General features: G+C 46.6%; 3 protein-coding genes across 3 annotated transcripts; 1 reads left to right on the forward strand and 2 right to left on the reverse strand.

Annotated features, from left to right (window-relative positions):
- The first annotated feature begins 232 nt into the window (after positions 1-232).
- Positions 233-2088, forward strand: LOC119197811 (c-Myc-binding protein). Its single transcript, XM_037454429.2, has 5 exons — positions 233-407; positions 854-926; positions 1227-1275; positions 1426-1555; positions 1641-2088. The coding sequence occupies exons 1-5, from the start codon at positions 393-395 to the stop codon at positions 1692-1694; spliced, it is 321 nt and encodes a 106-aa protein (XP_037310326.1). The 5' UTR covers positions 233-392; the 3' UTR covers positions 1695-2088.
- A 632-nt stretch (positions 2089-2720) lies between these two features.
- gja9a (gap junction protein alpha 9a) lies at positions 2721-4443 on the reverse strand. The gene is made up of 2 exons (XM_037454430.2): positions 4398-4443; positions 2721-3985 (listed from the first exon to the last, which is right to left on the reverse strand). The coding sequence occupies exons 1-2, from the start codon at positions 4441-4443 to the stop codon at positions 2757-2759; spliced, it is 1275 nt and encodes a 424-aa protein (XP_037310327.2). The 3' UTR covers positions 2721-2756.
- A 1754-nt stretch (positions 4444-6197) lies between these two features.
- rhbdl2 (rhomboid, veinlet-like 2 (Drosophila)) lies at positions 6198-11125 on the reverse strand. The gene is made up of 8 exons (XM_037455086.2): positions 10575-11125; positions 9127-9371; positions 8791-8939; positions 8167-8279; positions 7876-7976; positions 7603-7663; positions 7463-7524; positions 6198-7033 (listed from the first exon to the last, which is right to left on the reverse strand). Exons 2-8 carry the CDS (start codon positions 9355-9357, stop codon positions 6854-6856), a joined length of 897 nt encoding a protein of 298 aa, XP_037310983.1. The 5' UTR covers positions 9358-9371; positions 10575-11125; the 3' UTR covers positions 6198-6853.
- Positions 11126-11246: the final 121 nt, after the last annotated feature.

Genomic DNA, 11246 nt, shown 5'->3' on the forward strand with positions numbered 1-11246 from the left:
AGTAAATTCTTGAAATGTCTTATTTGGAAAGTAAAAAGAACCAACAAAAACAATTCTGCCAAAAAATACACGTTTTTATTTATGATTCTTAGTTGCATGTAATTCAGTCGGACGCACAGTTAGAACTGGGTTTATTCTCTAAAGGAGCACAGACAGGACTATATGAATAAAACCTGTTGCCCAAATTGTTCTAGTCAACCCAATGACTACGTTTGATAAACATCTCCGTTTAACGAGGGGCACCTGAACGCAGCATTCAGCACACCCGCCTCGCTGCATAAAACGAAACTTAAAAGAGTTTACCTGCACTTCAAAACCAGCTTTGCGGTGTCAGGCGAGACCCAGAAACTACCAGAAGAACGTCTTTACAGAACTTTATAGACCACGGCATCATGGCACATTACCGAGTGAGTGTTTTCACGGCGCTGGTTTTGTCGTAAAGTGTTGCTCAGCAGAAACACTTTGTTGTCTAGGTGTTAATGTTACTAACGTTAGCGGCTAGCTAGCTGAACTCACACGGGCTAACTTAGCTTAGCTTAGCTTCAGCCAGGCGTCAAGGTGCTAATCAGGGAACCCGTGAATCACCTGTGACGGCTGATTTTAAACGTTTCACGTTAATGTCCTCAAACTGCTGGTTGTCTCAACATTTTTTTTCTCCCCCGGGACATAATTTAACCATTGTATTTATGAGTTCCGTTTATAAAAACTTGTATTTTTATAATTAACAAACTGGACATTCAAGTGAGAAATGAAGTGTAGTTTCTAACCAGGGTTCCTCCTCTGGTATATTCCAGTTAACCACACCTGACGGTGGACAGTTTGCATAGAATTGCTCACTTTTGTCTCCTTGCAGGCTCCAGAAACCAAAAGGGAACAGTTCAGGAGATACTTGGAGAAAGCTGGTGTGGTGGACACCCTGACCAGCGGTATGGCGCTTCTTTCTCCCCAGGTCTTCTCTCTTTGGCCTTCCATTTGTGATTTGTGAAAGTAAACGAGGCCCCTCGGGGGAGTTCAGGACAATGTTAACGTTTAAAATGATTATCCTCAGGAGCCTGGACTGACCATAGGAATGTATATCAAAATAAGAGTATTGAGTTTTAGTATTAAGGGCCAAGTAATTGTTTGAAAGAATAAAATTCCATTTTCTTTGTACTCCATTGACATAAATTTTATATCTAGCCCTATTCATGCGATTGTATTCTTTGCTTTTTTTTATTTTTTTTCAGTTCTCGTGTCTTTGTATGAACAACCTGAGAAGCCCAGCAATGCTCTGGAGTATCCTTCCACACACACGCACACACACACACACACACAGAACCTTTGAGCAGAAATCAACACTTTTCAATTTTTAGTTTGGACAAATGTCCAGAGGTTACAATGGGAGGCCACTGCTTGCGGGAAATTCTTTAACAAACCGCTTCCCAGATTTGTGAAGGAGCATCTGAATTCTGGGGGTCAGCCGGCCACCGACACGGAGGCTCTGCAGCAGGAGGTGAACGACCTGAGGCAGAGGTGTGCGCGCCTAGCCGACGAAAACAAAGACCTCAAATCAAGGGTAAGTTTGGGCTGTTTTAAAAAATATATATATTATGAGTTATGTGTCATCACACCTGATGTACATTTCTTCTCCATCTCTCTAGCTGCAGCAATATGAACCTGAAGATGGAGCCATAGCTGATGCTCAATCGGTATAACAAGTTGTTTTTTCCCCAAGACCCGATAACACTGCAGCGTGAAAGCAGAGAATTTTTAGGCTTTTTTTGTGGTTGTTGTAAATCTTTTTCTACATTTTTCTTAGAATTTAACTTATTCTGTACATCTATTTATTTTGTTCATTCTTTAGCTTTACTGAGAAATGGCCCTTCTTTATGGCTGGGAGAAGTCAGATGTCTTTAAGACATGGGGCATTCCATTATTTTTGAGTGGTCTATGAAAAAAAAAAAGTGCTAATTAAATTTCTCTGCCATAGTTTTTTTTTTTAAACTATCACGCTGTCCAGAGCTGCCTCACGGTACGGGGCAAAGACACAAAATGTACTTTTCCCCATGGAGCTGGTTACCAGTAAATAAAGTACTTCTTGTCTTGGAATCATTGTTTTATCACCAACTGACTTCTTTCTGAAAAACAATCCGGCATTTTATTAGTATCAATAATATTAATATAGACAAATGAAGACATTGGGGACCAATCTACATAGATCTGCTTTGACTAGTTTAGACTAAATCTCCCTGCTTAGGCCCTAAAAATAAATTTAACTGCAATGTACTTTGGCTTGATGGTACAAATGGGCGCCTTGCTTTTAGACCGTCAATATTTTACGTGTCTCAGGTCCATCATGACATGCAACGTTAACAAAAATATGTGTAACAGGATTTTATAGAGAAAATGGAACAGTGGCCTCCCTGAACCAGTTTATTTAGCCAATATGCACTCTACAAAAATAAATCCACTTGACATCTTAATTGCATTTGACCCGCTTCAGGTCAACCTGGTCTTCTACTAAACAGGGAGCAGTGCATGCAGTCTGTCCCAATAGGATACAGGTTTCTTCCAAAACGTCTTCATTATATACAAAACGTACTATACAAAGTCCTCTGTTAAGATGATGCCAAATGCCATTCTAAGTTAGTTGAACTACAGTTTATTTTAAAGCATGCCACATTATCTGAACTGAAGTCCAGTGTAATATCTTTAATGTAGAAATGACAGAGTCCCCCCGGTCACGTGTGTCGCCGTAAGGGCGCCGTTTAAAAAGTTCAGATTTGCAGGTCTGCCAGCCGCCTGTCGACTGGCGTCTTGCCGTTGGAGGAAGGCGGCCTGGGGTTGTCCCTGGATCCCGAGCTGGACTCGTCCGGTAGCTCCGGGCTGGAGTTGGAGCCGGCCTCCTTTGGCGAGTCTGGATCCCCTCTTTCGCCGCCGCCGCCCTCTTTGCCACGCGGCTCTCCGGCCTCCGGCTTCGGCTGAATCAGGGAGGAGGGCCCGCTGTTGAAAGCCGCTGAACCCCTGGAATCCTCCAAAAAGTGCAGATGGGTCGGGTCGCTCCGATGAGGGAGAAAAGATGGAGGTTTGAGGAGGTTCGGGTACCTCTCCGGCAAGAGGTTGCAGTCACAGGGTGCGGAGGCAACCGTGGCCCTTCGGGGGACGCCGGTGGACATTTGCACGACGGATTCTTTCTTGCACCTGTTAGCGCAGTAGTCATCGGGGTCGTCCCTCAAGCCGGGGTAAAAGTCCAAGATGCCGTCCTTGACCTTCTTGTAAGCCAGGTACGTGAGCTCCATGAGGTTCAGGAAGAGCGATATGGACGCGATGCATTGCATGAACACCATGAAGACACTTTTCTCCGTCGGCCTGGAGACGTAGCAGTCCACGGCGTTGGGACAGGGGTCCCGCTCGCACTTGAAGAGCGGGTGGAGGTGAAAGCCGTAGAGGAGGTACTGGCCCGTCATGAAGGCCACTTCCACAACCGAGCGCGTGAAGACGTGGGCCACGTAGGTCCGCAGCAGCGAGCCCCTCAGGGGGGCTTTGTTCAGCTTGCCCTGGTCGAGCTGCTTCACCTCGCGCTCGATCCGCTTCCTGGCCTCCGCCGACTCCGCGTCGACCAGCTCCAGCTCCTTCCGCAGCAGCGCCTTCCTCCTCTGCCGGGCCTTCTCCAGCGCCCGCAGCCTGTACAGAGCGTGGCCCATGTACACCAGCGAGGGAGAAGACACGAAGATGACCTGCAGCACCCAGAAGCGGATGAGGGAGATGGGGAAAGCGTGGTCGTAGCACACGTTCCTGCAGCCGGGCTGCTCGGTGTTGCACACGAAGTCCGCCTGCTCGTCGTTCCACACGTCCTCCGCCGCCACGCCGAGCACCAGCATGCGGAAGATGAAGAGGATGGTGAGCCAGATCTTGCCCACCATGGTGGAATGGATGTGCACCTCCTCCAAAACCCCGCCGAGGAAGTTCCAGTCGCCCATCTTCACTCTGCCATCGTGACTGGGAGGTCGGGGGGGAAAGAGAAAGAGGTGAGGTGATGCTGAAACGGGTTAAAAGGGGGTCGTATGAAGGTCAGAGCACAGCGAGTGCACGACACCTTTTGAGGAAACAAATTGGATGTTAAGATAGAAAGCAAAGGTTTTTTGACAATATTCGGTACCTTTTCAGATTAACACAATATGAAAAAATGAAAAACTAGTTCAAATATTGATTTAGTTTCCCCAGTAACAAAAGAAGTGTAAAGAAATGAAAGTACCTCTTAAATAGTGAAACAAAACATTAGCTAAGAGAAAAGCCTGATGTGCAAAAATATTGGAAAAAAATCTATTTAGCGCCGAGTGGTTTATCCGGGGAAGCGTTCCCTGTCCCGCTCGGCCATCCAGCTGCGCCTCAGTCGGGACGCATGTGAACCGGACACACCAGACGGACAGCCTGCCGCTGGTGACCCGGGTCTCCTCGGGTCATGCAGCCCTGACGCGGTCGCCCCCTAAAAAGTCGCCACCCTCCACACGAGTCCACGTGCGTCCCCCGAGCATCGGTGACCCGCTTCTCCCACAGCGTTGCCAAAAAAAAAAAAAAGGGGGGGGGGGGGGGGGAGGAGAAACAAGTGAGCCGCTGAGAGAGACGGTTGCACTACTCTGAACCAGAGCAAGTCGATGGCAACAGCTTCCCGGATGCATTTAGATCATGGCCTCACAACGACGGCTGCTGCCCTGCCAATGACCTCAATATCTGCAGCTCGGGCCTGTTGTGTCTTTTATGTCCTTATTTACCGAACAGAAACACTGCATGCATTCAACCCCAGGGATGCTCGCTTATTGGACATGTGTCTCTGTGTGGGGGGGGGGGGAATTGTCAACACTCAATTGTCGGGGTCTAACTGGTCCACATGTGCAAACACAGGGAAAGAAGCAGTGCCTGTGGTTTGGGGCCCTGCCCCATCGATACCAGTCAGTGATCTAACGAGGCTTGTTCAATCAATAGTTTTCTACTACAGCAAAGTCATCAATTCGTTCAGCTGCTCCTCTCTAAATGTTCTCATGTTCTCATGCAGCGGACACCCTATTTTATCCAATTATTATATCCAAGAATTATATCCCAAAAGATTAGTGTGAAACAGTCTAATCAAGTTTAAATCTAACACCATTAAATGTGTGAGCAGCACAGGTCACAGGTCACATTACGCCCCTCGATGTGAAATGTTTGTTTTACAGAGCGGCGGATTTTTGATTGACAAGATTCAGGGAGCTGAACTTTTGCCTTCTGACCTGAAACTGTTCACTTTGCCCAACTGATCGGGATCGATTCGACTAGTCTAGCACCAACATGTTAAAGGTCGCAGGAGGTCGAGTCAGTGTGTCGACAGCCTGGGTCTGAAGTACAGAGGGAAAAAGGATGGTTCTGATTGAAAAAGTGAAAGTAACACCGGGTTTCCTCCGGTACCTACATAAATACAAAAAGCACTTAATATTATTACAAATGACTATTTACTGGTCTTAAAACAGATCTATTCAATCGGCTCATGTTCTCATCAACTCTTGAATAAATACTAATGTATCTGTGTTTTATTGGATTATCACTAACTTCTACGTAGGTCACGAGGTGTCCACAGGTCCATGGCCTGGTCCAGCAGGACAGCTCACCAGCAGGTAGTTAATTAAATATCCAAGAGCTGAAATCCCGATGTTCCAGCAGCTTTTCACAGAGACTACTGATTTTCTGAGTGCTGCACTACATGGAACAACAACAGACACTTTCCCATCGTTTTCGGAGTGAAGTCAAACAAGCATATAATTGAATATTGATGCGCTAAGTTTTATTGATGAGCTGTGTTTGGAAACTAAAAAAGTTTCCATACACTGCAGCAGGCAGAGGGAAACATTCAGGTGCAGGCCCCCCCCACAGACCCGCCTTAACCTCCCCCACGCCGGCGTCCCGGCGCCATCTGACCGCACACACCGGGTCACGTGCTTATTAGCCACCGATCGGACCACCACTGGAAATGTGGCCTTCATGCTGGCCTTAAAAAAACATAAAACCAAGTGTTGGAGGCTTCTGTTGGGTCAAAGTTCACCAAAAGAACATTTTCTAACATGAGCTTGATTGCGCATGTTGTCCTGCTCAGACCAGAAACTTTAATGTGTTCATTTATAGACCCATGAAAAAGTAAATTAAACCCATTCTTAACTAGACTGCGGTATCGTACATTATCAAACTCATTTTAGTCAAACAAAAGACAACGTTACAAAAGTTCAAGGCACGAAGGGTGAAATGAATCAAGTTTTATCAAATGACAAGTAATAAGTCCTGCCTTGTCAACAGGATGTGGCTGAAACAATAAAGTGGCATTCAGCCACGGCGCTTCCTTATAAACGCTTTCTTCCGTGATTCACATGGGGAATATTTCACATTTAATGAATACTTTACCATCAACAGATATGAATAGAGACGATAAATAGTTATTCCATTTAACGGTTTGAAAAAAAATTGCATTAAATTGGAGCAGTATGTTCAGTCATTTCCTGATACTCGATGTAAAAACCCAAATACAAAACCCTCAAATAAAACACAACCCATTAAAAAGTAAAGAGAACATTTGATTCAGTTCTAAAATTACTCGCTCATTTTAAAAAAAGGCACGTTTTGCTCCAACTTGTAACGTAAAATATATGCCTTCTGCATTGTAACACATGAACAGCATGAACACACAAATTCAGCTCTAAAAATTATGATAGTAAAAAAATGTAAAATGCCCTGTGCACTTTAACAAGTCACTGAAAAGCAACTTTTCACAGAAACACTTCACAAGTAAAGCACGGCTTCCTGAGTGAGTGACATCAAGGCGTTTAGTGTTGCGGCGTGCAGGCCGGCGTTCCTACGGCGCCGGGCTCAGGACGATGTTAAAAACCACGGCAAAGATCAGGAACAGCAGATATCCCACGATGCACAGCCAGAAGCGGGGGTCCTTGAGCAGCTTCTGGTTGTAGGCGCTGAAGAAGACGTAGCCGACGGTCATCCCCGCCACGATCCCTCCGAAGTGCGCCACGAAGGACACCTGGTGGAGGGGACAACGGCAGGTGAGCTCGGGCCCGACGAGGCGATCGCCCACGTCGAGTGGAACACGGGCCGCGGTCAACCAACCTCACACCAGGGAAGAGTGACTGAACCAGTTTAACCGCCAAAATAAAAGACTCGGCAGGGGGGGAACAGAGAAAAAAAACTGTTGTTTTGCTCAAAAGTGAAACTATGGAGTCAAAAGGAGAAGAGTCATCAATTCTCAATGTGGATTACTGACTTTAAAAAGCAGAGGTTTGTGTTGAAAGTGTGTTGGTTTGCAGTCTTTGTTCCTTAGTGCCCACGGAGAAGTGTGTTTATCTGGGAGGACAATCTAGTCCTGTCAAGAGCTACTCGTGTTGCCTGTAGCAACAAGCAGGGAGCGGTTAGCTGATCTAACACACACCACCCCCCCCATCTACGGCCATACCTTCAAGCCGGCATCTTCTGACAGGAACCTCCTGTAGAAGGCAAATCCAAAATCTGTGGCAACTGGAGAGAGAAAACGGCATCAAATGCAAGGCCTTTAAAGCGCGATCACAGCAGTTTGAGCAAATAACAGAAACGCACCGAATATCACGATGGCCGCGATACGAAACACCCCGAGAAGAGGAATCATCTCTCGGAAATTCTGTGAAAAAAATATAACATTGACATGACATTTTTCTGGAAACTTTTGAGTGAGCTGGTTCTGTTCACACGTTATGATGTCAACCTTTAGATGATATATAGCTTTCAAATGAGGTTCAAATTATGTACATCAGACCAAATCCGTAGTCTGGTGCTTGTGAAAATATAACGTAAGGCTCCTTAAAAAAACTGCACGTCCAACTTGGAACTCACCACCACCGCGTTCATAAAATATCCCCCGAGGAGGGCGTAAACTCCCCCAGACGCTCCCACCAGAGCACTGAGGGGATCAAAGATGGAGCTGCACAACGAGCCTGAGACAGGAAGCATCCGAAAGGAAAAAATATGAGATCAGTGGCCCTTCTGACAGGAAGTACGGCAACACAAACAGGAAGAAACCACTTCTAGATGTCCCCGAGTGGACACGCAAACGCACATGAAGTCCGGCTGGCTCGAGCTGCATTAAAACAATTCAAATAAAATGGAGTTAAAACAACGGATGACCTGCCAGGACGCCCGACGTGTAAACCATTCCCACTTCGAATCCTTTGTGGACCAGTTCCAGCGGGATGCCCACCAGCAGCTGCATCAACAGGTTTCCCACAATGTGCTGCACCCTGGAGACGGGCGGAGAGGAGAAGAAGAAGCGTTCAAGTCGATTACTTTAAACTAAAACGTAAGATTGGTGTTTTTCCCCTAAAGTCCAAACCTCTAAAAAACAGTTTGGCCCTTTATGTTTTAACCAATGCATTTAGGGCCAATATGAGCGGATTAAAAGGATGTTGTACACTGGAGAGTAGTGTGTGTGTGTGTGTGTGTCTGTGTTGTAATAAAGGAACGTGTCCTCTTGTGCAACAGTGCGACACGTTTTTTTTAAAGCTCAACTTGTTGTCTCAGAGTCCTGTTTGGTGTCTGTTTGGTGTCACTCTTCCTCTTTGCTTATCTACTTGTCCTACGTGCTTCTGTGTAGTCAGGATTTTCTTTTTGGGGGGGAGGAGTTCTTGTGGCTTATGTTCACATGATTTTCCTTTGCTTGCCACATCACATGACTCTGGTCGTGTTTGGACCGATGAACGGCACTGTGCCTCTCGCCCTTTGTAGCGGCCATTAGGGGCCGGCCTCACTTACCCGGCGTGGACAAACATGTAGGAGATAAAGCGCCACGCTTCCTGCCGCGCCTCGGGCTTGTACGTCAGGGGGCTTTTCCAGATGCCCTCGTCCAGGGTCACCCACTGCTTCTGAGGCTTCCACACCGCGTAGTAGATGAACACCGCCAGCTGACCGAGGAGCAGGAAAAAGAAACACGAGTCAAGTCTCCAAGAAGGAGATTCACAAAAGAATAGAAGGTCTGACTTTTAAGGAAGGTATCGGGAGGGGGATCAATGTTAAATGCTAAAAGATGCCGCCCTTTAAAGCCATAAATTTCAGGCAGATACAAGGTACCGCGTCCAGGGCAACGGCTACCTCGGCGATGCTGATGAGGATGATGAAGATGGGGGGCGGGAAACAGTTGGCCCGTTCCAGGTACTTCTCGCGGTGGTCCTCCGGGAGCATCCACTTGGAGACGGACAGGTGGAACCTCTCGCAGCAGCCCGGCGGCGGGTCGCCGTCGGGCCGGTCGGCCCCGTCGCCGATCCGTCGGCCGTTGCGGTCCACGGGGAAGGGCTCCTGCTGCTCCAGGTCCAGGTCCTCCATCGCCCGCTGCAGACCTTCACCCAGGAGGAAAATGGTTGTAGGTCGGGTTCGAAACGGCAGCATCCGAATGAACCACGAGGGCGGGTCACGAATCTCAACAAAAACTCGTTATACTAAAAAAAAAAAATCACCATAAACAAAATGAAAATGTTTTATCACGTTACTTCTGGCCTATAAACATACAACATAACTGATAACCAGAGCTGGGACAGGGAGTTGTTGTCAATAGGATCATTCAGGGTATGAATAAATAAAGTTTTGTCTTAATGGGTCAAAGATTTTCAATTTACAACCATTCATGACAAAAAAACAATCAAAGTTTGGCATCTTAACTTTATACTTTAGAAACGTTCTCCCCTTGAGAGATTAAATAATTGTTGAACCTCCACTGACATTAAATGTCATTTAGCTGACACTTTTACCCAAAGCGACTTACAATAAGATTTAATTTCAACCATAGAGATACAAACGAACAACGAGAAGCAAGAAAGTGCAATTTCATCAAATGAGCCGATTTACAACTCGCTATAGATAAGAGCCATTATAAGTACAATTGAAGTGCTACAATTTGTTTTGTGTTTTTTAGTCAAGGTGTAGTCTGAAAAGGTGTGTCTTTAGGAAGATGTAAAGGCTCTCTGCGGTCCTGACGTCATCAGAAGGCTCATTCCACCATTTAGGAGCCAGGACACCAAAGAGTCGCGATCTAGTCAAATGTTTAGCGCTCAGTGAGGGAGGAATTTGCAGTGAAATGCATCAACGCCTGTATTGTAACATGCACATGCGCAGTTCAGACCACGGATTCAGTGCCAGAGTATTAGAAATTAAACAGTAGGCTAGTATAAAATACCGAATGACCCCTTAAATCTCCAACGTCACCATCAATTAGACGCATTTGCAGACCTCGCTCCAATGCGAGAAGGTTTTGCATTAAAACTTGAAACATTGTTAATTCCCGTTTGAACCCCTGGGCTGAGACATGGGAGTAAAACATTGACAGAAGCTGACCGGTAGCCTTTAACAGTCATTTACTGTGATGTATTGACCGCTTCCGCTCACCGCGCGCTGATCATGACCATACTCGGGTTTTGTAGATTACAAAAATATATTATATATATATTGCGGACAACTTAATGCGTTATTGTGGTTAGGAATCGCACGTGTCACGTTCCCTATCGTTTGGTTAAAAGAATTTGACTTAACTTTGTCCTTTTACTCACCTAAATATTTAACAGGAAGAGAGCAGCTGGCTGCGAGCGGCCGCACGCGCACAAACACCGATTTCACTCAAATCCAACAGCCCAATTTGAGAGCTGTGGGGCGCATACATGCATCTAAAGTTACAGTTCTACGGTTTAAAGTGTTGGTTCGACACCATTGATCTCCGCTTCTTCTTCTTCTTCTTCTTCTTCAGCCCGACCGTCTCAGTGGGACTCCAAGAAGAAACGAAAAGAAGAAGAAAAAAAAGGCACTTTGGGATAATTATAGAGCTTCCATTGCTTCTTCCTGGGAGAAGCTTCCTTCCTGCGTCCAGGACGGGGCCCCCCTTGTGAACCCTTCTTCAGCTCAGCCACAGAAAGACCGCGAAGCCCGACGTCTGCGACGACAACGGCAGCTACCTGCTTCCCCGTGCCACACCTGAGCTCGGTGACGTCACAGACGGCCATTACCCAGACCGCCTCCTCCTTCCCGTCCACCCGTTCTCTCCACATACACAGCACAGTAGACAAAAGAAAGAAGAAAAAACGCAACAAAAGCTGTTAACGGTCACCATGTATTCAAATGCACCACAGCGTGTAATTGAGTGAAGCGCAGTGAAGTTGAAGTGTGACAGAAAAGCTGCGGTGACGCACGTGAGCCACGAGGCGGCAGCAGAGTCCACAGGCGACGAC

This window comes from Pungitius pungitius, chromosome 11 (genome assembly GCF_949316345.1).
Source record: "Pungitius pungitius chromosome 11, fPunPun2.1, whole genome shotgun sequence".
In the NCBI taxonomy this organism is placed as follows: Eukaryota; Metazoa; Chordata; class Actinopteri; order Perciformes; family Gasterosteidae; genus Pungitius; species Pungitius pungitius.